Below are 25,847 nucleotides of genomic sequence, written 5' to 3'. Positions count from 1 at the left end.
GGAAATATGAACTGACAGCGAATTAAGAACCATACCGATTACGGCACGATCGCGCCCAAGATAATAACCGTAATGATAATGTCGTAAATAATAACTAACCTCGCAATAACCTGCCCGCCGGTCCGATCGGCGGGATGCCATTCGGCCCGGTGATTGCATGACCTCCGCCGCCGCCGCCACACGCTCTAATTAAAAGAGTGCCACGTTCTTTTGCACACCGTAGGAAGCGCACCACAAGCAGCCCAGCAAGACGTGCAGGAAGTGTGTGCGGTTCATTTTCCATTCTGTCGCGATGTCCTTGTTTCGTTATTGCGCTCACCGACGGTGCTGTCCATCGCATGCTTGACGTGGTTGATGATGCTCCGTTGGAACAATTTCTTCCCATTTGCTCACTAACGGACCATCGGTACGATGGAAGAACTTACGGCAAGACTTGCGCTTACTCGAAACTACCACAGCATGCCACCAGGCACACCGCCCGCTAGCAAGCAAAACGGTTCAAGAAGCTGGCCTCAAGCAAACGAACCGCAATAGGGATTCTCGATATGGATACGATGGCACGATGGAACAACGAAACACACACAAAAAAGCACAACAACGCTAATAGCGGTCCATAACGATAAACATATTTTCCGATTTAGATAGCTTTCCCACCACCGCTGACTCACTCGCAGCGTTTTCTACGTCCCCGGCCGCGTATGTGAATGCTTGAATTTCCCCATGCCTTTGTCCGCGTACTCAAAACCAAGGACGAACAAAACCCGGGACCACTCAGTCTTGCGAGATTTTGCATCGCCGCTTGAAAGCATGCTGCTGCAATTTTCAAGTGCATACCACACTGGCCTGCGGCGAAACCCGGGACACGCCCTCGACCCGATTGTATGTCCCCGCGGGGTGAAAGCGAGGGCAAGAAAAATGGCAGTGCCCGTTCCTGCGAGAACCGTGCTATGCATGTCCACCGACCGACCCCAGGTGATGACCGTCATGAAATTCATGAATCTCGTCCAAGCGCGAAAGAAGCATCTAATCAGTGTCTCCGTGTCTGCCCGGTATGTGTCCCGAGCAAAAGTGGCTCAGGAATGAAGAAGAATGCAGGCAGCGACTGTGTGTGTGTGTGTGTAATTCAGTTGGAAAAATGAGCATATGTAGGAAAAATAATCTTATTTTGTTGCAGCGCTGTTTCCCTTCTCTGCATTCCACTCTGCCTCAACCCACATAATTCAATTGATGTGCTCAATTACGGCATACGTCGAGGGTTCTTTGTAGAGTACAGATGAAAAATTTCCTTTTATAGCGTCGTGCCCGTGCCGGTCAGCGTTTGGACTGTGTTTGGACAATCGAACATGGAGCCAGAGGGAGTAAACAGATAACTCTTTTCACTGAAATGCATTATGGTTTGGCAAACAGACGAAAGGAGGACAACCGTCCATCAAATGCGTCCAACATTTCTTTTGCCCATCCCGCAATGGGGAGGGTAATTTTGTACCAAATATTGATCTCAGAACTGGGATCGCTTCCAGCACGTTGCATTCCGAGTGTATTAGATGCGACTCGACATTTCACCTCTAATTCCCCTTGATGCGATGAGCCTTGCGCGGACACCAACGACACCTTCGGTGAAAGATGAATGGCCTTTCCTTCGCCTACAGCCACCTTTTTTCCAGGCCACTTCACAGAAAAGGTCAATGATAACGAAACATTGAAGCTTGACAGCGCATCAGGCAGCTTTAACGTCACAATTCCCTGGGTACTGTCGCGACGTTTTCCTTCCCACTGAGAGGGAATCGTCATAAACTATGACAAAATGTGTGCACAGTGAGGGGGAAACATTTAAAACCCACTCGTACGACACATATACGATGCCATTTTTTACTTTTTTTCTCCATCATTTCGCTAACGGAAAGCCATCGAACTCGAATGACGATGATGCCGTTGATTCGCTGCCGCACAAATGCTAGAATCATGCTCTGATAATGCTGGAAGCAATTTCCGATCGGAAGCGAATGCCACACTACTTCCGTCCTATCCTCATCCGTCCGTGGCTTTTGTGCTTCCCCGCTCCGCGGGCAGAATCCATCTTCCCGATTCCGATACATCCCTTTTGGCACCGTTTTGTTCTTGCCATTTTAACAGGAGCTTTATTCTTTGTTCTTACATAACACCGGCGTGAAGCGACATACTGGTGTCGCAACGGACACTCCCGGCACCCGTTACGCGGCATTACGCTTGCATTACACGAGCGAAATATTAATGGCGCCAGGCGAGTCGAGCGAGGCGAGCGGTAAACAACAGCATCGTCCTTTTATGCACCGTTTACGCAATCCCGGGCATAATGGGATGATAGAGGAGGTTATGTGCCAGCGAAGCGAAAGGGCTAATCGCACCCGTTTCGCTCGCTGCGACGATGCATCCGATGCGAAACAGTTGCATTATTCTGTGCGCATCCTTCGGTACCAGCAGAACGGCTATGCTGAACCGATAGATCTATGGGTCGACAGTGAACTGAAGGCACAAACAAAGCTATTAGAGTCGCGTTCAGTACGATGAGCGTTTCTAAAGCTGATTTTCTTTAAGCATACACGTACTCCGGGTGGTTTGCTTTAAAGCGCGACAAGCATTTGAATTGCTTTATGCATTGCTGATGCGTGACACAAGTCGTACATGATGTTCTCTCTGCGAAAAAGAATGCTCCACACCACGGAAGCGCATCACGTGGCCATGACAATTTTATTCACTTTCTTTACTTTCCTTCAGCACCAGCTGTCATCACCTTTATCATAAGGAGGGTCCCGAAAAAAGGCCCCCGACTGACGGCGTGTCTGCAGCCCATCACTTGACAAGGACATGCTGCAGTTGCAAGAATAAAAACCAACCCCAGATGACAGAAGCCACGGAGCTAAGGAGACGGGACACATACACACACGAAAAAAACCCTCTCCATTCACCCAACATGACAAGGCTGAAAACACAGTCACACAACACACGTACGAGATCAAAAACCTCAACGCTGTATAAGCCTCCGCGACGGGCATCAAACGGGCACATCGGCATCGCTGCCAGCCGGTGTGTGTGCTCGAGGAATTTCGTACGTGTTTCCATGGAGCGCCGGTGCAACTACGGCCCGATGCAGGCTGCAGGTGCGCAATCTTGGCAGCATCGGATACCATCAATCCGCCCCGGTGCACACACACGCCGTTGATTAACATCCGCCAGACAAAGGTTGACATTTCGATGCACACACATGTCAACCGATTGTTGGCGAAAGTGATTAATAATTGCTTTTTGGTTGAGGCACTGTGATTGAGGGATGTGGTCATGATTGATGGATTGCTCGGGACAGAACGTGTCACCCAGTCGTCGATTTAAATCCGGACGATCTAAAGGTGCAGGCGGCTCCCGTGTTTTGCGCGCAGGGCGCGCGTACATTTCAGTACTTTAAGTTGGCGTCGTTGTCACTACTGATCGATCCAATGATTTTATCCAACTGTGGGCGCGGTGTTTCGTTCTTGCTATTGTGTAGATTGTGTTTTTTCTCCTTTTCAAGGGACACCCTCCCCCAGGTTTACCCTGCAGCAGTTCTCTTCCTTCTTTGTGCAATGAATAAGTAATGCAACCAAGTGTCTCCCGTGTGCACTTCCTCGTATGGGACGCCGCTTGACGACGACACCCACCGAGTGGTTCGGTGCCGAAATATCATCCACCTACTTTATTCATTCCGGGCCTTCCAACGTGACGACTGCTTCCGCAAGGGAAAAGCGGAACCTCATAAGCAATGCATCGAAAAAGCTGGAAGCTGGAAAGCATACCCTAAACGAGGCTGGGACGACAACTGCACTTACCTGAAAATGGGAACAGAAAGAAACACAGAAAATATATACGAAATTTAGTCACTTGTTGGTGTACCTTGGAAAATGCTACGGGGAAGCAAAAGGAAAAATGAGGAAATAAAATTTCACTCCTGCCGTTGGCACCGGGAACAGGAAAGAAAGAGACAAAGGCAGCACATTTCTGCTCGGAGTATCCGGTATTATGCTAAACGGGATATTAATTCTGCATCGATGTAGTTGCACCGTCCCCGGCTCTGCCTGATATGCTCAACCAGGCTCCAAGCTTTTCGTGAAACAATAGCGTCTCCCGTGTGTACACTGTGGGGGTTGGCCGTGAGTACGGGCACTGACGGAGTAATTGCGCATTCGAGAGTCATAAAACATCCGACCCGAACCCACAAAAGCTTCCGGAAGGAGATTTATCATAATTCGATGGGTCTTTTTTCCCGGACAAGCGCTTTGTTTTATGCTTTTACTCGCTCGGTCGGTCGGTCTCTGCAGGGCGCTGTCAAACACTAGCAGCATAAAGGCCTCCAATGGAAGCTGAACAGGCTCCGTGTGTGTGTGTACTGTGGGGCTGTGATTAATTATTAAATAAACCCATTTTTCCAGGACAAACCTGCAGGATCTTTGGTCCTGGAGGTATACATGCTGTGAATTAAACCTGGCAATACAGGAAGCCTCTTCGCCAATCGAAAGCTCCATTTTCAAGAATACATGCACACATGGGGAAATCAACTAGAGCGGCACTCTGATGCAATTGCTTGCTGTTGCCTTTTCCCAAAGGATCCTCGAACATGCCCATTAAGAGCTTGTTACACATGAATGGACAAGTAATGGAGCACATCATTACGTCCCATTTTGCCTCACACATCCAGCAGCAAATTGCACCTACTCCAATGCAAAGACACCACCAGACAGATCCGACTTTTGCAATTATAAAGCTTACAATAATTTACATCCACTTTGGACAAACTTCGTCTCTTAACTCTTCCGTAGTCCGACAGGTTTGAGCAGTTCCTCTCTCACTGACTCCATCAATCGTCTAGCCGGACTGAAACCTTGGTAACCCGTGAGCAGACAGAAAGCTACAGGAATTACCAAGGGTCGTTATTTTATGGCCACCTAGGACAGAACCCATTCCCCCAGAGTCTCTTATAATACAAAAAAAAATGCACACCAAATAAGACAAAATAGCCCAACCGAAGAAGTTGGCGGGAAACTTTTGCCGCCAATCCTATATCGACCGTAACCGCCCGTAACAGCGCCAATTCGTTTGCCATCGGGAACCGATATATTTATGGCTATTACGAAATAACGACATTCTAGAATTATACTTGTTTTTCGATACAATTTTTTTCCTCCCCTCCGGACGGGGCCTGTGATGGGAAAAGATGCCTGCTTGCCTGCTGGGTTCGCTTGTGCGCGGCGGCATTTAATAAACTACTTTATACCCGTGCCCGTCCAGGGCACACAATTTCTACAAATCTTCCACCAAATGGGCAAGAATAAATGTGCTTTACCGGTACTGCTGCCACTACTGTCCGCTCCAGAGACGAATGGAGAACTCACGGGACACGGCAGTAAGGGGGAAAACTTTCGACCAGAAATGGCATCCCGGGGCCAAGTAAAGGATGTACTGTGAGCAAGCGAACGTAGACAACACACGGACACACACGACAAAAAACAACGGCAAAATCCACGCTAGCTAGCCAACTTCGAGATGCTAACAGAGAACTTGTCTGAAAGCTTTTTGCCAATTCCACAAATTCTTCACCGACGAGAGGCACCTTTTGCGAGATCCCTCTTCGTTAAGCCACATTTCCGCACGTTATCGTCGTCTTCATCACCTGTGAGCGGGGGTGAGTGCAATTTGGACGCTCTGTGTATTTTTTTCTGTTCCTCTTTATTGACCCCAGCCTTGGGAAAAATGGGAAGTACACTCACGAGACCTATACGATCGCGAGGCTCAATATGCTACTTTGAACATCCCATTGCGAGAGTGCAGAAAAAAAAGAGGAAACGATGCCCAATTGCTCGACCATATGCAGCCGGAAATCTAATCACCCACATTATGGGGCCTACCTTTCGCAGCTCCAGCGCTGATATCGAGCTGTTTCCTGTGTTGTTTTCGGCCGTTTTATGGCCGGGTTTCTATTGAGGGCTTCTCCATACACACAGTCAGTAAACAGACCGGTATGGACTCCAGTAATGGAAGCTCTAGTGGAGTGAAATTGCAATCAAAAGCCTTGATTTAGGTACCGACCACATCGTAGCTTTGCGAAACTGCATGCACACAGAAAGCAGCCAACATCAAACAGAATGTGCATAGCGAATGTGCTTCCTCGAAAATTCTTCCTTACACACCACCCAAACAAGTGCATTCCATGTAAACTCCCGTATCATTCGAGAGTCCAGCAGAGAAGCATTGCTCGATGCACACTGCATTAAAGGCGCCTACGAACTAAAGAAGAACCAAGAGTTCAACAGAGTCCAATAAACACATCCACTTTCAAGATCCAAAGCGCACGAAGTCCACCAAAAAGGCAAACAAAAACGCCGGACACACCCTTTCCCAGAGCACACACACACACAGCCTCATGTAACTTCGATGGTTAAAAGCAATTGCAGCGTATAAAAATAAGTCATCTCACCATGCCCAAGATACGAGGCCAGCCAGCCTCTAGCGCCACAAACAGACAATGGAAAGGCCACCGTTCGCGAGTATTCAATGGAATGCACCCAGCAGAACTGGTTCCACTGCCAGCCGGGTGGGACGACGGTGCATAAAGAATGAAACATTAACCCGGGTCATGGTTCCTCAATGCATCGTGCCCGGTTTTAACTCTCTTTTCACCGGGGGCAGGAGAACTTTCGTAGCACTTTCGGACTTGGTTCCTAAATCTTTTCACCTGCGGACTCAGGACTGCTCAGGTGGAAAATTGCTAACCGTTCGGGCAAGCAGGGGGTTTACGTTGTTTATTGCGCCGGTCGAGTGTAAACACTGGCTGCTGGTTGCATTGTTGGGTCTTGGGTGTTTATATTTTGCGTTGGGTCCGACCTTCACTAAAGTGATGTTCAATTGAAGAGGTGGAAAAGGTATCTGGCGTTTGTTGCATAATCAATGGCGGGTGGAGTAGCTACTTATGTGATACAAAGCAGTTTGAGGTGTAGAAAGATTTCGGTTTTTGTGTCTCTGTCAAGTATCTCCACTAGCAGTTAACTGTTAGCCATCATACACAAGAACAACCTTATTGTCTGCAATTAGGATTGACTAGCTTCAATCAATCACAGCTCTCGCTCCAATTTTCCCAACGATTACCGATACCGTCTTCCTGATTTCTGGAGTTTGATTACACTGCTTCTCTTATCGACGACTTCGCCTCGCTGCACAGCAATTACACAAGCACCGATCAATTGTTGCCATTGATGTACAGATCAGTAATTCACCACTTTGGTTCGCTACTTACCGGCAAAGAGAGGACTTACGTTTGCAATCAGCAAGTGCATTCATCCCAGCCCGGGCACGCTGTAATCAAATTCCAATTACAGCTTGTTTAAATCGCTGCTTCAACAAACAAAGCAGCGGAGATTTACTTCTTTTTTTGCGCACGATCAACACTGCTCGCTGTTGCAGGTTCACCTGTCATCGATTCCTTCTTCGGTCGCTCCATTCGGAGGTGCGTTGCAGGACGAACGACTGTACAAAGATCGATTGGTTGAACGAAAAAAAAAAACTGTTTCGTTTCGTCTAGCAACGTTCGAATGATTTCCGTTTTGCAGACGACATTCTGTGCTATGCTCATGTTGCTTTGCATACACACTCCAGCATAAAAGGGCAGGGGGGATCGACGACCCACCATCGGTGCACCGGATGAGGCGGGATAAGAAGAGGAAAAAATCCACCGTGGCAAGAAAGATGTTACCGGAATGATTTATTCGGTTAGCGTTTAATATCCTTCCTTCGGCCGCGGCGTTGGTGTGGCGGCGAGGCGCAAAAGAAACTTCAATCCTTCAACGGGGTTCCGCCGCTAGCTACGATTGCTGTAATTGGTTTCCTGATGTTTTGCAATGGTTTTCCAATGACGAAGACAAACTCCCCGAGAACGCCCTTGAATCTTGCAAAGTGAAGCAGAGAGAGAGAAGGAGAGAGAGAGGGAGCGCGTCAAGAAAAAAGAAATATCCCGCACTGCATGAAGGGGCACAGAATTCAAACGAGTGAAGATCGATTGCTCCAAGTCAAGACCCGGGCCCGGGATGCACAGAACAGCACAGTCACCGCCCTAAGCGGATGGACCCGGGCATACAAACACACTCAATTCTCGTCTTAGTTTGCCTTCCCCATACTCGATCCTCCACTTTTCCATTCTGACTGCCACTTACTGCAAAAATGTTTCATTCGTCTCGTGAACGATTGTCACTTTGGCATGTTTCTTTCGCCGATTCCGATGCGTTACTCCCTTGGGCTACGGGAAGAACGGAAACCGACACCGTACATCTTCGCATCCTCCACCACACCTGAAGGACATATTGGCCGTCTCTGGTTGGCTTCCCCGGTTGAGGGATTCTACTTCAACTTCGGTTTCGTTGCGAGCGAGAGAGTGTCAAAATGATTTATCACCCCAAAGATACCGACCGACTGAATTCGGTAACATTTTATGAAGTGCAGTAGCAGCCAGCAGCAGCAGCAAGTAGCTCTGAAGCAAATGTAGCAGAACACCTATGCCATTCTCGCTCCGCTGGCACGTAATGTGAGCTTTTGAGTGATCGGTCAAAATTGACTTGTCAAACACACATCAAGGTGGGTAATGAAAACGTTATTACGTACATTGGCAGTGGTATTCTGCTCACCAGCCAACGAGGAATGCCGCATCAATGCACTTTTACGATGCTGCATGTTTATGGATGCATTTGTCTTGCGTTTAACGAAGAAGGACGCAGTCTTGGAGATGTCGGATGACGGTAAAAGGAAACAATTCCAACAGGAGTTTATGAAAGAGACGTATCAGCCACAAATTATGCAATTAATTCTACATTTTATTATGGCGCTTTAAAGGCTTCTCCAACGGGCCTACATGTTTTTGTTCCCTTTCAATGAAACGTTATTGAATAATACTGTTACTAAACACCGTGCCACCGCAAATTCCAACACAACCCAACCGTTTATATCATTTCCTTTATAATCCCCAAAGTGAAAGGGCTAAACGAGTGCAATCGAACGCGCGCTCTCGCACACACCACCCTCTCTCGTTGCAGCATATGGAGAATGGAGAACCGCATAAAAATGCACGAGATAAATATAGAACCGTAGCAGATTGAACCACAACCGATCAAAGCCAGTGTGCATGTGTGCAAACCGGTGCATTCTACACCACAATGCCAAGCCTTGCCTCAAACAACCCAAGCTCCTCGCAAATACTGAAAGAGCACTAGAACAAAAAGTTACTGTGCTTTTTCCCAACAAACCGGTTGTCTTTGCCAACGGACACGGTGCGGTACGGTGCAAGGACAAATAAACAACTTAACCTCACCCTGATTTAACTGGCCGAAGCTAGCCACGCTGCAAGAATGAACGCCTGGAGATGGCGTTTTATTATCATTTGTACCAAACTCGAAACCCGATTTTCCCCAAACGATCGCTTCCGAGCATTGTTAAATCACCCTCCAAAACGTATAACTCAATTCCCATCAGCAATCTTCACCGGTTCAAGAGCAGAGAAAACTCCACTTTTCCCATTTTCCTTTTGCCTTGGTTTACTGTCTTTGTTTTTTTGTTTCGTCCCCCAAAAGCGATGGCAAAACTGTTCCAAATGTTATTTTTTCACTCGCCATCCAATGCAACCCGGTGGACCCGGTTGGAAGCACAATTTACACTCCGAAAATCGGCTCACGTACGAACATGATTCAATTCGGGCAAACTCGCTCCAAACTCGCAAACGCTTCGTCTCGTTAAAGTTAGAATCAATCGATAGGAACGGCTGTAGATGGAAGTTACAAAAGCGAAAGCATTGCAGTGAGATTCTTCGACGAAATGGACACGGTATGTTTTCGTTATTCAATACCTATGCATGTAAGGCAGCGTACAATAACCCACAATAAAAATAGCCCGAGAATTTATTCACAGCATCCCTCCAATTCCATCCAGGCCAACCATAAGCAGCCTAATCTTCGATCACTCCCACGTCCGGTTTCCCGTCTACGGAAGCTTAAATTTCGCGTAATTTCATAAGCGAACCCGGCCAACCGGCGCTCTTTAACGTCCTATAAATCATCCTTTGCCATAAAAAGAAAAACGTCAAATTTACCCGCCCGACCACGCACGTGCACATGGCCTCCACCGAAGGATCGCATGCATGACCTTAATCATGAAAATTGGATTGAATATTTATGCGGTCGCGTAAAAGTAGACTCGCAGGGCGTGGATGCGGAAGTGCCGGGTTGCGTGCAGTGTGTAACCTGTTTGAGGCTTCGTGTGGGTAGGTAGCGAGGTGGAGGGCACGTGTGCTTTTTTTGTATCGCCAAGCCCTCACCAGGCTAAATCAGAGGAAGCTAAAGAGAAAGAGAGGCCAGGCAAATAACCTACTGACAGCAAGGCAAACAAATGCCGCTACTTTGCCGATTTTAAGCCGTTTGTTTACACGGTGCACACTGATTCCCAGCCCACTGTGCTGTGCTGCTGGTGGCGTGTAAGTGCACGAAGAAGTTCATGCTTCGATAGCAACAATTGGCTTTGATGATGAATGAATTGGGGTGGTGTTTGCAATGGGCCGGAAACGATGGCGGAGCAGAGAGAGAAAGAGAGAGAGCGAGCGAGTAGGACAAGCGCAAGCGGTTCGGTGTGAACTTGAACGTGAAAATAAAACCGTTTACAAGAGTTACGAGAGCATTGAAAGTGTACCATGCGTGAGCAAAAATCAGCATAAAGAGGAAGGGCTGGCATAAATAACACAACACACAGACACATGTTTAAATTTGCGTAATTGCTGGAGCGCAACTGCGCTTCCAGGAATCGCACTGGCCCAGTTCGGTGCGGTACGATGGAGGCGGCAAGTACGCTCACAACCCCCACACACGTTGAAGGCTTAATTGAGTAGCGCGTTTACACGCCGCCAGAACAAGACAAATGAGGTGGCACCCGGTGCGGTAGGTGTTCTTTGAAGTCGACAATGCCGACAGGCCATCAATTGGGGTGATCCGCGCGATGATGATCGTTGAAGTTGAAATCATAAATGCGATTAACACTCGCACCGGCCGTGTCTCGATTATCGATGGAAAGATGAGCATGCAAATTGAATTTCCAGGTTTATTACACCCCAATTGTAATGGAGGGCTTAATGTTTTGTCGATGCAAATATGTAATGCATTTCAATGGGTTGTTTACTGTCTAGGGAATGCAGGACATTATGAACGTAATTGATGTTGCTGAAACCATTACACCTTCCAAGTACAATTTATCCATAATTTTAAAAAAAAACAACATGTCACATCCTGAACTGCACTTACGAGTCTCTCCCATTTCTTTGTCTGATCGTCTAGTATGAGCAATTAATTTTTGAAACACTGCCAACCCAAATGTTTACTTTCGATTCATTTCCCAACCACCCTCACCTTCCAATGGCGCGAATGGCGAAAATGGAGCCTTTTTTCCAATCTATTTCATTTCCGACGCCTCCAGCTCGTGTCCACCACTTGCAATTCCGATTATCAATGGTCGGTTTAACGCTCCACTGGCCTCCTCAAGCAAGACGCAGAACAAACAACCGAGAACCAAGTGGTGTGTAGATGGTTGGACAAACCGTAATCAATCTTCAAGTCCTATCTCGCTCGCTCTCTCTCTCTCTCTGGCAAAAAGTGGCACACAAACAGATGTGTACGAGGCAAAGAAATAAAAATGGCTCAGTGTTCCAACCGGCTCCTCGAGAATGGACATTATGGTCAGCCCAGCTAGGATGGATATGGTGCTCCGGTCAGTGGGCAGATCGCGTTGCATAGTGCTGCCACTTTATCACTTTGCACATCGTGCCGTGTCGTCAGTATCGAAATCAACCATCAAATAGGATTCTGCTTCTCCTTGCTACAACACTGCCCCAACTTCGTTTGGAGTCTAAATTTTAACGAAATTCTTTCTCCATCTTTGGAGCAGAAAAAGGAGGAAAAACAACAGTATCAAACAATGACCGCAACCTTCTTAGCCACCATGACTGGGCAAGATCTTGTCTGTTCGTTCCTTGAGGAGAAAGCAAACGAAAGACAAAACTCCCGCACCACCATCTCTGACGCTCTTTCTCCAGCTCGTCCATCCATCCTGACTGCATCATTCAGAAGCTTCACCATTCGCCAGAACAATTCGTCATTATTTATCATCCTGCTTTATGGTAGATAAAAATGCATTCCCTCGTTAGCGAAGAAATGCAAGCGACTTGTGGGAGGAGCGATTTGTGTTAATGGAAAGCATGGCGCCAGCAAACAAGCTTTTGGGAAAATTACATTTGCTACCACTGCCGAACACAATTGCGTATTTGCACTATTCATAAACCATTTGTTCATTCCATTACTGTTCCCATCGCCGGGCGAAAGCATCAATTTTTCACCATTCATCGATCGATTCATTAAAAATGTGAGTTCTATTTTCAATCAACTAATTCTCGCATTGGTGGGATTCTCGCCTTTTCGGTTGAAGGTTTTCCACGAGGGAAAACTACCAGTCAGCATGACTGGCACCCAAGCTTTATCGGTCGGTCGCAGAAATAAAAGTCTAAAGTTTCCTACGGGTAATGAGAAAAGGAAGGAACTGGAGCTGCCCCCGGAGCGAGCTGTCAGTTTGAGTTGCAGCCACTAAGCAGGGCAGTTAGTCGGTCATTTTCGAGCATTAAACCCATTAGTGTAAGTGCTTTGTAAACTTGTCAAAGGGATTGATGGAGAACTTGCGGGACTGCGTTGCTTCTCGCTATTTCGTGTTCTGGTTTACCGAATATAATCTATGGCAAGAAAATGCATTAGATTTTATTTGAAAATAAGATACCAATGGTTAACAGTAGCTGCTCCAAGCTTTCTTCCTTTTTTTTGCAACAGTTGAAAGAAGTGGACAAAAAACGAAGACACAACTAGCTCGCAGATATGCCCGCTCACGTGCAAAACTCCCTGAAAACTCGTCAATATAGCCACCAGGCTAGCCTAGAAAACATCGTACGGTCTTGTAAGCCGCATCACCTTTCCCTCGCAAACATCTTCGCCGTTTGATGATCGTTCGCAACTCGTTCGTTTTGACACCGATCGATCATCAGCCAAAGGAAGTGCGGGGAGCGAGGGACGGTTTGCACAACAGAAAAGCGCAATCCAAAGCCCGCTGCAGGCATACCGTTTCATTTCACCAAACACGTATGTGTGTGTGTGTAAGTGCATCGCGTGTGCATCACATTTCCCGTCCAACCACACCCACCGCCACCGTCTACTGCTGCATGTTTGCTAACGAATTGTTGTGTTTCTCCAATTACAGATTGCACGGTGGCATCGAACCGAACCGATAGGAACCGAACCGGAGCGACGCAGGACGGCTAGAGAAGCTAGAGCGGCCGGCCCGGATTTTCCACGGTGCATCGAAACGAAAGCGAAAATCCTGATCTGCACGACTGCATCGTTTGCCAACCCATCCGGCGTGGTCCGGCGGAAGCGAAATAGATCGCGAACGGTGCGAGAACTAGTGCGCGAAACGACGCGCCGTCTCGGCAGTCTCGGGGCGCTTCGGCGAGAGCCAAATTCGCTCGGAAGTCGGCCGTCGGGCGTTTGCTCCGCACCGTCCGCCCGAGCTGGTGTGGGCACGCGCGCTAATCCGGTCCCGAACCTGTAGCAGGACAGAGCTCCCAGAGATCCACACGCTAGCCTGCACTGTTTGCAGCAGCAGCGTGCAGTGACGACGAACCCCATTCGGATTCGGTCGAAGGACACTTCCCCTGGGTGAGGTCACACGTGTGCCCCATGTCCCAATGTCCGGTCAGTGAACGGAAAAGGTGAAGGTGTGAAAGTGTGCGCAAACTGTTTGCTAGAAGCAGTCCACGCAGGGCCCGAGTCCGTATGCCGCGGTAAAGACAGCTACGATCGTTTACGTTTTGTGTTTAGTGTTGTTTTTTTGTTGTTGCGGGTTTCTTTGCACTCAGTCTCTGGCCGATCTGCACGGTCACGTCATGTTACGACGCGGTGCTAGTGGTTGGTGGGTGTCGGTCGGTGCCCTGCTAGTGGTGCTGACCGCCCGGACTACCGTGGTGATGGCTCAGTGCCCCTGGCAGCGGGAGGTACCCGATCTGCAAAATTCGTGCTTATGTGCCTACAACCTCGGACAGGAGCTGTCCGTTCAATGTGATCAAGTGAGTAGTGATGGAGGGTCACCCAATGCGATCGCTCAAACTCATCGGTTTCCACTTCCCCCCATCTCTAGGTTGATTTTCCTGTGTTAGTTGAAGCCTTAGACAAGTATGCGCGTGCGACACCGTTGGATCTGCTGTACGTGAATAACTCCACGATCGAGCAGCTCGAAGGCGGCCTGTTTGTGAACCTCAAGCTGCACAACGTCCAGCTGAGCAGCTGCAAGATGCGACGCATCGACGATAAAGCCTTCCAGGGACAGGAGGCCGTGCTGAAGAACCTCAACCTGCAGGACAATCTGCTGGAGGAGGTACCGATCCGAGCGCTCAAACCCCTGACCATCCTGAACCTCCTGGACCTGTCGAAGAACCGTCTACATTCCGTACCGAACGACGCCTTCGCTGGACTGCGCAAGCTGTCCACACTGAAGCTCTCCGATAACAATGTCACTCTCGCTCCGTTCGCCTTCCGTGGGCTGGAGGCCAGCCTCAAGAACCTCAATCTGAAAGGCACAAAGCAGAAGCGAGTGCCTGAAGCGGTACGTGGACTACGCACCCTTGCCTTCCTGGATCTCTCACAGAACGGCATCCGCGAGCTGCCGGGTGGAGCAGGTGTTAAATCCTTCGATGGGCTGGACGCTCTCACCGCACTCAATCTCGAGCGGAACCTCATTCAAAGTCTCGGCGAGACGGCCTTTTCGGGAGTACGAAAAACGCTCAGCTCCCTCAGCCTGCTAAACAACTTGCTGGCCGAGTTCCCGGTCGGTGCCATTCACTCATTGCGTGAGCTGCGTGTGCTTGATATTGGTTTCAATCTGCTCACGGCACTGCCAGAGACAGCTTTCCGGGGCAATCCGGCCGTGACGCTGCTAGCACTTGACGGTAACCCACTGCCAACTGTGCCGGAGAAAGCGCTGGCGCATCTTAACCGCACCCTGCGAGGTCTGTCCCTCGGTGGACGCTTCCTGCACTGTGACTGCAAACTGCGCTGGGTGGCTGAATGGATCCGAAATGGTGATCTACAGGTAGATTCAAGGCTCAATTACTTCTCCATGCTTCACTGCAATTGTCTCCATCCTTTGTATCTTCCAGGTAACATCACGCGAACGTAATCCCCAGTTCTGTGGCTCTCCCAATCGCTTCCGAGAGCGTGGCTTCTACTCGATCCAGCCGGAGGAGCTCACCTGCCCCGAGTCGGAGGTAGCACTCGAAGGTCCAGTCGGTGTGGTGGAGTCTCTACTGCCCAAAACGACCACCGCACGTACTACGACCGCCTCCTCTACTGTCACCACACTGCTGACGCAACCGACAACGCTTGGCGGTACGACCAACGCTACAACTGCTGCTACATCACCTCCAACCACTACGCAGCAAGGATCTTCGACCTACGCGGTCGAAACTCAGTCTTCCAACAGCACAACGCTTACCACAACGACACCGGCAACAACGAAACAATCGACCACGGCCTCAACGGCTACTGCTGCAGCTGCTGCCACGACCACAACGACTTCGAAAACGCCTGCAACGAAGAACTGGCGCACGAACGGTGCCAGCAATAACGCGCCTCCCCACAAGCAGCGACCTCCGCTTGTGCTAGGTTTCCCACCACAGCGAGGTACTCAGATCGATGACTCCAAGGAGGTGCAGGTTAAGAACGCTTTCAGGTAAGACCTTTGAACAGCAATACACCAGACATTAGCGTATCTCACACACCTTCTCTGCAGTTCACGCCAGGACAACTCGGTCATCATCCAGTGGGACTCGGACACGGCCAACATTCTCGGCTTCCGCGTGGTCTACCGTCTGTTTGGCGACAAGAGCTTCAAGCAGGGACCGCCTCTAGAGGCGAGCGAGCGCGAGTTCAAGATCAAGAACGTACCATCGGCCGAGTGCATCATCGTGTGCGTTGTGTCACTCGAGGAGATCAACGTAACGCCCGACACCGTGCCTTACACCCAGTGCCGGGAGGTGCGCACCGTAGCCTCGCCAGCGTCCAACATGGACAAGATTACGATCGCGGCCAGTGCGGCGATCTGCGGCACGATCATTGTCGCGGTGATCGTCTTCATTGCCGCCAGCAGGTAGGAATGCACCGTAGGGGAAAAGGCAAGCATGTAGTACTTATCAGCAAGCAGCAAGAGACTCTGTTGGAAAATGCTGATAAATCCTACATCTTTTGCCGAAATAACTCCTTCAACTCTCTTGTTTTTAATCCTGAATGCTCCAAACCCCAATCTCCCAATATGCTTGCTCAAGTCACGCACCACTTCTCATGACTCTCTTTCGCTTCTCTTTACACATCTGCACCATTGGTTATCTTTTTATTTATATTTTTTATTTTCTCTCTGCACAATCGGTTCAACCCATCATCCTTGCACCCTTGCACACCTGCACCCTTGCACACCTGCACCCTGTCCCCCCCACCCACCACTGCACACTCGCACTCACCCCCTCGTGCCCGACAACAACGCATTGTCTACAACGCCAGGATTCTTTTCAGAAGACGCTCGAAGAAGCTGCAGTCCTTGTCGCAGCAGAAGAGCGCACTGCCGATCGCGGGCCTGCCCGTCAACTGCTGCGGACCGACGCCGAGCCCGAACGGGCCGCTCGGTTCGCTCGCCACGCTGTCCGCGTTCAACTCGCACAAGGTAAAGAAAAGCATATTTGGCAACCGTAACAAACTAACGATCACCAAGCTGTGAGGGGTGCGGCATCCTCGAACCGTGAACGTTTTAGAACGATCGTAGTAGTTGTAGCAATAGTTGTAGATGTTAGTAGTTAGTGAACTGTGGTAGCTAAAATCTTGCTTTTAGTACTAATTCATCGATTAATCCTAGCGTAAGGGTTATCTGTAATTGTTGTGTTTGTGTGTCGTTGCGCGCGCCTAACATCCTAACGCCTAAGTAAATGATAATATAATACTCGCCATAATATACGATGAAGAAGCTGCCCCCGTTGGGAGGAAGCTTGATCCCACCGAACTGCAGCGTCTTTACATCGAAGGATCTACCAGCTCTACCAAAGACTAGCTGCTTCCCGGAACAAGAGTTGCTACAGGTTGCATTTCGTAACAGAACAGACAGAGAGACACATAGAGAGAGGCATATACAGAACTTTATAGATGGAAAACAGGAAAACAAACCATACCGAGGATCGATTTCATGTTGGAAAATAAAATAAGAAACACACCAAACCATGTAAGAAATACTTTGCAAATCTCTACAAACTGACCCAAATGAGGACGACTTGCAAGCTCAAGGTTGTTCCTCCAGATACGCCTCTACAATGCATCGCCAAAAGCATTCCCAAATGCAGGACATGTCCGTGACATCTGTTGTCGAACGCAAAACGGTGCAGCAGAGGGGTTTCATGAATATATTTCCATCTTTTTAATTTTCCTACCCATTTTCACTCGCTTGTGTATCGGCTGGTAACAGCATGACAGCGCGACCGGCCTTCAGCATGGCTGGCCATCCCCCAAATTGTTCACCTTTTCCAACCCAACCCGGCTTTAACAAACGGAAATTAATTTTACACTGCATTGCAAAGAGTTCCTCTGCACTGTATGTTCCCTATAATGCTGCCCGCGTTTTTTGAATAGCAAACCCCAAAAATGCATCTACGGACGGGCAAAAACCATCATCCATTCACGTTCGTTCGCAGGATCGCTCGTTTAGTATGCCAAATAAATGACGAATCGCTCCGCCGTGCGGCAGAGAGGCATGGGGAGTAAAAATATTTAACTAGAGAGTTTTCCACACGGAAAAACTTTCAACCACCCGCACGAAACTGTGTGTGTGTTTGCATCACAGTTTCGACAGCCCGAGTCGGAAGTGCATACCCGGTTTTGCAGAGTGTCCAAAAATGTGGTCACCGTCAAACAGAGCCAGGACCTGCCAGGTCTGCTGGACAGTAGTGACGGTTTTTTTGGTTTATTTTCATTCTCTTTTTTTCATCAACTCACCAACTACGTCTGACGGTTTAAAGGTCGGACGATGCAGCAATGAAATTAGTAGCTAGCTGCCACGACCACCGGAGGAAGGAAAAAGTGTCTTCCAGGCCAAAGTCAAAGTTCAGTAACAAGCAAACTGGTGTGCATTTCCAACCAGCAAATGAATATAAACTGCACGCTGCATCTTTGCACCGATGTAACTTTAAAACGATAATAAATGTGATTAAAACTGACACATACACACCGTTGCGGGTAGAAGAAATGTCGGGAAGGGGACACAACTTTCACCTCGTCCAAGTTCGACTCCGACGGGCTAATACCCACAGCCGCCGGTACGACCCAGGATCCATTTCCATCGTTCGCGAACGTGACTCCTTCGTAGTGTACCTCACCTTTCTTTCCTTCGCCCCTTGAAAGCCAAGCCTGACTAGAATCACGTTTATGAGCAAACTTTTCTCACTTTCCGACCCAGCCACCGGCTGACAAAAGTGCAATTGTGCATTCCGCCCGAGCTTTGGGGTAATGAAATTTTAAAATTCTTTCCTTCCTTTCCGTGCCACCCGAACACCCCCTTCCTACCCCGATGCAACAACAGAGCTCTATAATGCCATTTGTGCAACAACATCAATCACACTTCTCGCATTACGACTCCATTATTTGAGTTTAAGGGGCAAAACTTCCTACTGTTGCTGCTGCCGCTGCCGCTGCTCGTAAACGGCACTAAACAAACACTGTGAGAATATTCGGAAGACAATTAAAGGATTACCAGAAAATGCAAGGATAGAGTTTGTGGATGTGTAAGTGTGGTGCATGTGCATCTAACAACAGGAGGAACAGGAACAGCGAACGAGCAACTTTGTTCCTTAATGAGTGTTGTGTGTTTGCAATAAAAAAGACATTCGAAACAGGGCTTTATGATTTTAATGATACTCAAATGCCGCTGCTTGGCAGAGCTTTGATTGCATTGCGTAGCATTACTAACACTTACTTGCAATGCACTTCAATGGTGTGTTGATGGGTTGTTTTGAAATCACTAGAAATCTACATATTGCAAATATTCAATTACAATATTGTGCCATTATTGTGCTCACACATACCGTGGCGAATGTTAATTTAAAATACGCTCCATTAACATGCACATTTACGGTTGCATCAATTCCGATCTCCCCATGTGCAATAAATGCAACCGACACGATAAACGCGGGGTTTTCCACTTTTCCACTCAACACACCCACACACAAAAACACACCAGCTGGTCATCTGGTTGAGTGATTTTATCGCCAAATTGCAGCGCCAAATATATGTGTTTGCCGCAATCTGCCTTTCGAAAGCGCATATTCCGACGATCCATACTGACAATCGTGTGTGTGTGTGTGTGTGCCACTTTCTCACACATGTAGGGCGAAGGAAGCCAGGGAAAGATTCACCGATTACGATAAATGAAAGCGATTTTCCGACCATCCCCCCGAACTGCATCTCGTTTGCCTTTTTCACTCCCATTTTTTCCCGCAGCAGCTCCAGCCAGGGTGTTGTTGATCGCTTTGCGCTTCTAAGGCAAACGAAAGGGAGAAACAGTTGTTTTTTTTTACACTCTAATTATTATTCTAATTCAATGCTGCCCACGCCCTCCGCCCCCATGTGCATCGGAACGAGCTGCAATTTTCCATTAATTTCAATGCTAACTTTAATTTCTTCCGTCCACCGCGCCTGAATGCATGCACACTGCAACCCCCGTCCCTTGGTCTTGCCTAGCACGTGCCCTGAAACAAAGTAGAAAAGTGGCAACAAAAAAAAAAGGTTGGAAAGAAAGCTCCAAAGTACGACCGAGATGCATTGTGGCATGGCATGGCTCTTGTTAGCTTATCATGTTTATCGCATTTAATAATCCGGAAAAACTGGGCCACACGACACCTAGAGCGTCCCAGAGTGGCACCCCCCTACTATTTCTTCCTTCTTCCCAGCTACGGATGCTCATTTTCTTTTCTGTTTTATTTCACGTTTTTCCCTCCCGCTTCTCTGTGTGTGTGTGTGGTTTGTTTTTCCGTCCATTATTCCAAACACGTGGAGCTTTGCAGTAGGAAAAGATAGATAAAAAGTGAGAGGGAGAGAGAGAGAGAGAGAGAGCGAGTGAGAGGAAAACGGCCATTTGTTCAGAAGAAGAAGTGCAACCCGGGATGCAACCTGCCAACGTGGCTGATGGCGATGAGGAGATGAATGGTTCCGTCCCGCGCGACCTGCGCCGGTGAGCGGAGGAGGACAATAAACGCTGATTGCAATTGGCAGCTCGTTCGGAACAGAGTGAACTAGAGGTTATGGTGATGGGTGTGTGTGTGGTTTTGGTGTGCTGGGTGGTAATAGCTATAATGATTTTCACGGCGCTACTCGGAGCAAAAGCGCAACAAAAAAAAAAAACAGGACAGAGCGTCAAGCAGAAACGATTGTAATGACACACTGACAGTGACGCTGTTTATGGTGGTGATGGTTACGATGATGATGAAGATAACAACGGTCATGGTGATGGTGTGGTGTTAAAACAGAGCTTCTCCCCGCCTGCTCGTTGCTCATGCTGATAATATTCGTCTCTTCCTTGCTGCATTCTCTTCCGCGGTGCATTGTGGCGTGCAGCAGGACTGGGATCAGGTGTCGGCGTACAGTGGCCGCTCGATACCGCGGCCACGCATCTACCCGATGGAGAACCAGGCCATCCCGGACGATCTGCGCAGCCACGTGTCGCACTTTTCGGCCGTCGGCGGTGGTGGTGGTGGCGGCGTTCCGAAGGTGGGCAAGGCACGCTCGATCGCGGACGGACAGTCGCACCACAGCTTCTCCAACCACTCCCAGCGCGGCTATCTCGGGTCGGCCTTCCCGAGCAATCTGGTGAACTCTCGACCAGGTAAGGGATGGAGTGTGTTTTCCCGTCAACACTACATCAGTGTATTCAATGAGCGTTGTGTTTTGTCCTCGACAGAGCTGAGACAGTCGCGACAGTCACTGGCAGCCGCGTCGGAGCGCATGTCCCGAGCGTCCTACGCCGGGTCGATCGTGCACGGACCGGCCCACAGCATCGCTTCCAGCACGAGACGCACCCGGCCAAGGTCCCGATCGCGGGATCAGCTTAGTGGAGCGCACATTCACACCCATCAGCACCGTCCCGGCAGTCGGTAAGTGGAATCTTATCCCAAGAACTCTACGCAACCCTTTCCCTTAAGTGTCCAATTGCGGTATCAAGTGGATCTTACACTTCAAAGGACCAACGCACCGAACACATTTGACCACTTCCCTTTAAACTTCTCGGTACTCTAATGGACGACCTCCCCTTTCTCCCGCCCCTACCAGCTACTCCACCGCCGGCTCGACCCACACGCTCAACAACTACTGCGACACGTCCGACAACTGGACCGACCACGACATGGACATCTACATGGCGCGCAACCCGACGGCCCGCAACGGCGGCATGGTGCCGTTATGAGACCGGCTGCTCGTTTCCTGATACGGCGATCCGGCGCACGATTACGGCGAACTTTTCTGACAGCGACTACCCGCCGACGGCCGGACGGTTGCGGGGCGCTGCCCCACGATCGACGACCGCCGGCCGACCCTGACGCTGATCGTGCCGGACGCTCCGTCTAGCGGTGGTGCGGCCGGGCCCGACGAAGCCCCGCCCGAGTACAGCGAAATCAACGAGCACGAAACGATGATCCCACTGGCCACGACGATGCGACGGTGCGACTACACCGGGCCTGCTCGAACGCCCCAGCCACGGTTGAAGGTGCGCGACTGTCGGCCAACTACGCCACCGCTGCAGAGTCTGCTCGGTTCGCCCAGCGGTCCCGGGTACGTCGAGCTGGAGAACTACTGCAATCGGCTGAAGGAGAACCTGCAGTACTGAGGGAGTTTTCTTTTGGATTTATTGTTTTTTTTTTTTTGGAAAACGGGGGTAAGGGTGAAGTAAATGTAACAGTGGTGGGGACGGCGGTACGTTACGGTGTCCTCCAAAGGGTTTAGCAGTTAGCAAACGGTAGGCAATAATATACTTGTAAAACAAGCCAGTCTCTTTGACGAGTGCGCAAGCAAGCAGAGAGAAAGAGAGAGAGAGAGAGAGAGAGAGAGAGAGATCGGGATAACATATAATATTTAAAATCACTATTCGTAAACATTTCAATGACCAGTTAAGAGTATAAGTATAATTGTAGAGCGTTGAGCGAGAGAGAGAGAGAGGGAGTTGTAGTTTAGTCTAATTAGAAGCGAAGGAAGCGCGTCGTATCCTTAAGAAGCATAACAAATGCTGGGCCTTTCTTAAGAGTAGCCGTAAGAGTAGTAGAAACGAGTGAACTATAAACGAATCGACCGGCGACTGAGACACACCTAAGACGTGCGTAGCTAAGATTTCAACACATGCAAAAGACACACGCACACATATCATCCACATATGCTTCCGAAAGGGAGGCGAAATTATCGAAACAAAACGACCCAAACCCGTAGCAGTTTAAACTTATCGGATTGTATGAAAATGAATAAGCACAAATAGTAAGGGCAAATAGTCGCGCGGCTGGCGAGCAGTGTTAATAGAAAGCATACAGCGATAACGATTCATCCCAAAAAGAAGAAGAAGAAAAAAACGCACCCAGAAAGCGGAATAGGGGAAACAAAACGGATATTTAGGATGATGCAATACAGTTTGTTTCGTACACATGCAAACATTCGGAGCAAAGCGGGCTTTCACAATATGTACTCATCCCAGTTTCTCTCACCCCTTCTCCTACACGTTCGTCCTACTTCCAACCACAACCCTCCCACCCCACACACCGCGAAAGCGAAGGTGCGATGTAACCGTATCCTGTAAATAATCATCGCAACCTTCCTTTCCGGGAAAACAAAACCCTCCCCACACGCTATTATCACATTGGTTTCTGCCCTGTGGCGTGTTATGCATTATGGCTCTGCTTTTTTGGTTCTGTACTGTTTTTTGTGTGTTTTGTTGGTTTTCCCCCCGATTTGGGTTCTAGTTTTTCTTACAAACATCATAAAACAAAACAATGTTTCGGTTTGCTTTACTCTATTTTTCATTTTTCTGAGATTTTCTCTGCACTTTCCTATGTTTGTTTGAAACAAATGTTGATTTAAAGGTTTTCATCGCTAAATTTCACGCACACTGTAACACTTCCAAAACAACGGACCAAATAGCAATGTCAGCAATGTAGGAATGTAGTTTGGTGCAGTGCGCTCATTTATTTAATCTCTTCTCTACAATTGAAATAACCCAACGTATGGAACTGTTGAACGGGTCGGATGGATGTCCGAAAAAAAAACCCTCCAAACTCCATTCCATCGTTGGGGTATTTTAATTATTTGCAGGCGCTTAGGTTTTATTTATTTTGCGCTGCTTTTTCATACAAAACTTCCAAACCCCCGTGGTCCTTTTTCCTCCTCGATATGAACGATATGAATACACAGTTGTTAAGTTTGTTCGTAAATTACAAGTGTTAGAGTGTTAGATCACCGTCGTCGTCGTCGTCTTCGTCGTGTGCTAAACCTATGTTTAACATTTGATAGTTAACAAGCGATCGACGGGAAATCTTCGGAAAGATTTCTGCATAGCGTTAAGATGCACAGGCGTACGCTCACATACAAGCATCGCAATATGATGCTTTGTTGTTTGTGTTTATCCGCCGAATGTGCGCAGAGAATTGTAGCTCGTTTCTAAGTACAGTGCAATTCCCAAACCTATTGTCGATTAGTAACAAAATCTAAATATAGCAACACAATCGATATAACACAATGTAACCAGTAACATCAAATCAAAGGTCTAAAAATTTGGGTTTAAGATAGTGGGATTGGCATAGGACGTGGGAGGGACTAAAGATGGTGGATATGGTTAAAACCTAGCGATAAGTAATTACTGAACTGTACATAGAGTAATGCTAGCTGTTTTGTAAGACAAACGAATTGAATTGAAACGAAATAGTTAACCCCTGGTGTGTATTAGGTGTTGTTTGTTTGTTTTGTTTCGTCGTCTACAGATACAGAAGGAAAGGGCCTTTACTGCGTGTGCAGCACTCATTTGCCCTTCCCAACCCAAGAACAAAACCAAGAAAATCAAAAAACGATTCGGTTTCAAAAAAAAGCAAGAAAGAGAAGGCAGAACAAAGTGCAACTAAAATTCATCATTAGCAATTAAACATCAAAATTAATGTCCGTACACCAAATATTGATAGACAACGCGAAAGGTAGAGAAAGAAACACGTTAAGCGTGGCGTAACTTATTTTTAAACACATTCGCTATAAACTATAAAGCGAAAAGGAAGTGCATTAGAAGTACTGTGTGTGTGCATGTGTGTAGGTTTGTGTGAAGGGAAACCACTGTAGGATCTATTTTTGTACGTAAAACCAACAGAAAACCACTGGAAAAAATACTCAACATCAAGCATTAGCTAAGGGACGTGCGGCGCGCAACCAGCTGCAGCTTTCCGCACGGTTGCGTATCCCCACGTGTCCGGGAAAGGTGCTTGCGCATGATGCAAATCGTAGCCTTATTTCATTCAATTTGCGCACTGCATAACGTAGTTAGTCGTAGTAGCAACGGTCGCATTCATCTAGATATGTAAAAGTGTGTGTTGGAAAGAGAGAGAGAGCAGGGTAAATAGGTAGGCCATGCAATGTTTAAAAGATGGCAGAAAGGACAGCAAACGGCAGGTCAATTGATTGATTGCTTTGCGTGATGTGTTGAAACAATTCCCATGTAACTCCATGTAAGCGCCACGTGGTCGTGAAGGAAGCGTGACCAATAACTGCTAGTGTGTAATAGTGTAATATGACTAATTAAGGGTAGGAAATGGAAACGTTACTCTCGTTTACTTTTTAAGTAGATATCTTTTTTCTCCCATTTCGCCGTTGGAAACTGATGTCAGGTTTTCCGTTGTCGGTACGCTCCCTCCAATCCCCATCTTCTCCTAATTCACCCACCCACCCATCATCAGCTCATTCCAAACCCCTTCAACCCCTTCATCCCTTCAACCCGATACGAAAACTTGACATTACATGAAGACGGGAAAAATGAACACAGTTGAAAGTTAACATTTGAAAGGAGGCGAAGAAGAAGGAAACCGAAACGATGTTGTAAAGTTCTGATAGGAGCATCATCCATCGCTAGTGTTAAGGTCGTTAGGATGGCATCATTAATAATAGCCACAAACACACACATACACACGCACTGTCTCTCTTTCTCTCTCTCTCTCTCACTCTGTACCCTCTAAATCTCCGTTTGGTGTAGTAATCGAACGATTTAATTGTTAAAACTAATCCTTATCCCCCCTTTGCGACCGATCGACATCGGACGGGAGGCGGAGGAACGGGATAAAAACCAAGTGCAATGAGGAAAGAGCGGACTACTACTAAGAGAAGTGTGAACGAGACGGCGAGAACGAGACGAGTTAGTTCGAATAATATTTATACAATATACACAACTAGAAACATACACACAGACACACCCGCGTATATATTTAAACGAAAAGTAAAACACAACCCCCCGAGGTGCGCCACAAACGCTATAAATTCCCACTCCCTGGCAAATTAAACAAAAGCTAAAACGAAAACGCAAAAGCGCCAGCCCCTGCTGTACGCCAGGCGGACACACGCATTAAATACAAGCTGTATATAACAATAATCAAATCAATAAAGATCAATTTAAATGATAACATTCCGCGCCTTACT

At 48.1% G+C, this 25,847-nt stretch overlaps 2 protein-coding genes across 9 annotated transcripts in view; one reads left to right on the top strand and one right to left on the bottom strand.

Annotated features, from left to right (window-relative positions):
• Positions 1–25,831, top strand: part of LOC120959451 (leucine-rich repeat and fibronectin type-III domain-containing protein 3) — a 104,762-nt gene extending 78,931 nt beyond the window's left edge. For 4 of the 8 annotated variants that reach the window (XM_049608876.1, XM_049608874.1, XM_049608877.1 and 1 more), the window contains 7 exons: positions 13,324–14,188; positions 14,260–15,210; positions 15,278–15,849; positions 15,910–16,266; positions 16,686–16,833; positions 20,766–21,298; positions 21,474–25,831. In XM_049608876.1, the coding sequence (XP_049464833.1) occupies positions 14,009–14,188; positions 14,260–15,210; positions 15,278–15,849; positions 15,910–16,266; positions 16,686–16,833; positions 20,766–21,298; positions 21,474–21,606 (2,874 nt within the window). In that variant the 5' untranslated portion in view covers positions 13,324–14,008 and the 3' untranslated portion in view covers positions 21,607–25,831. Of the gene's footprint in view, positions 1–13,323; positions 14,189–14,259; positions 15,211–15,277; positions 15,850–15,909; positions 16,267–16,673; positions 16,834–20,762; positions 21,299–21,473 lie in introns of all 8 variants that reach the window. The other 4 variants (XM_049608881.1, XM_049608880.1, XM_049608879.1 and 1 more) reach the window with 4 other exon arrangements.
• Positions 1–25,847, bottom strand: part of LOC120959453 (rab3 GTPase-activating protein catalytic subunit) — a 113,540-nt gene that overhangs the window by 86,047 nt on the left and 1,646 nt on the right. The gene's annotated exons all lie outside the window — the stretch shown is intronic.

The sequence above is a fragment of the Anopheles coluzzii genome, chromosome 3, assembly GCF_943734685.1.
Source record: "Anopheles coluzzii chromosome 3, AcolN3, whole genome shotgun sequence".
Classification (NCBI taxonomy): Eukaryota; Metazoa; Arthropoda; class Insecta; order Diptera; family Culicidae; genus Anopheles; species Anopheles coluzzii.
The sequence above is the reverse complement of the archived record's forward strand: the minus strand, read 5'-3'. Positions and strand labels throughout refer to the sequence as shown.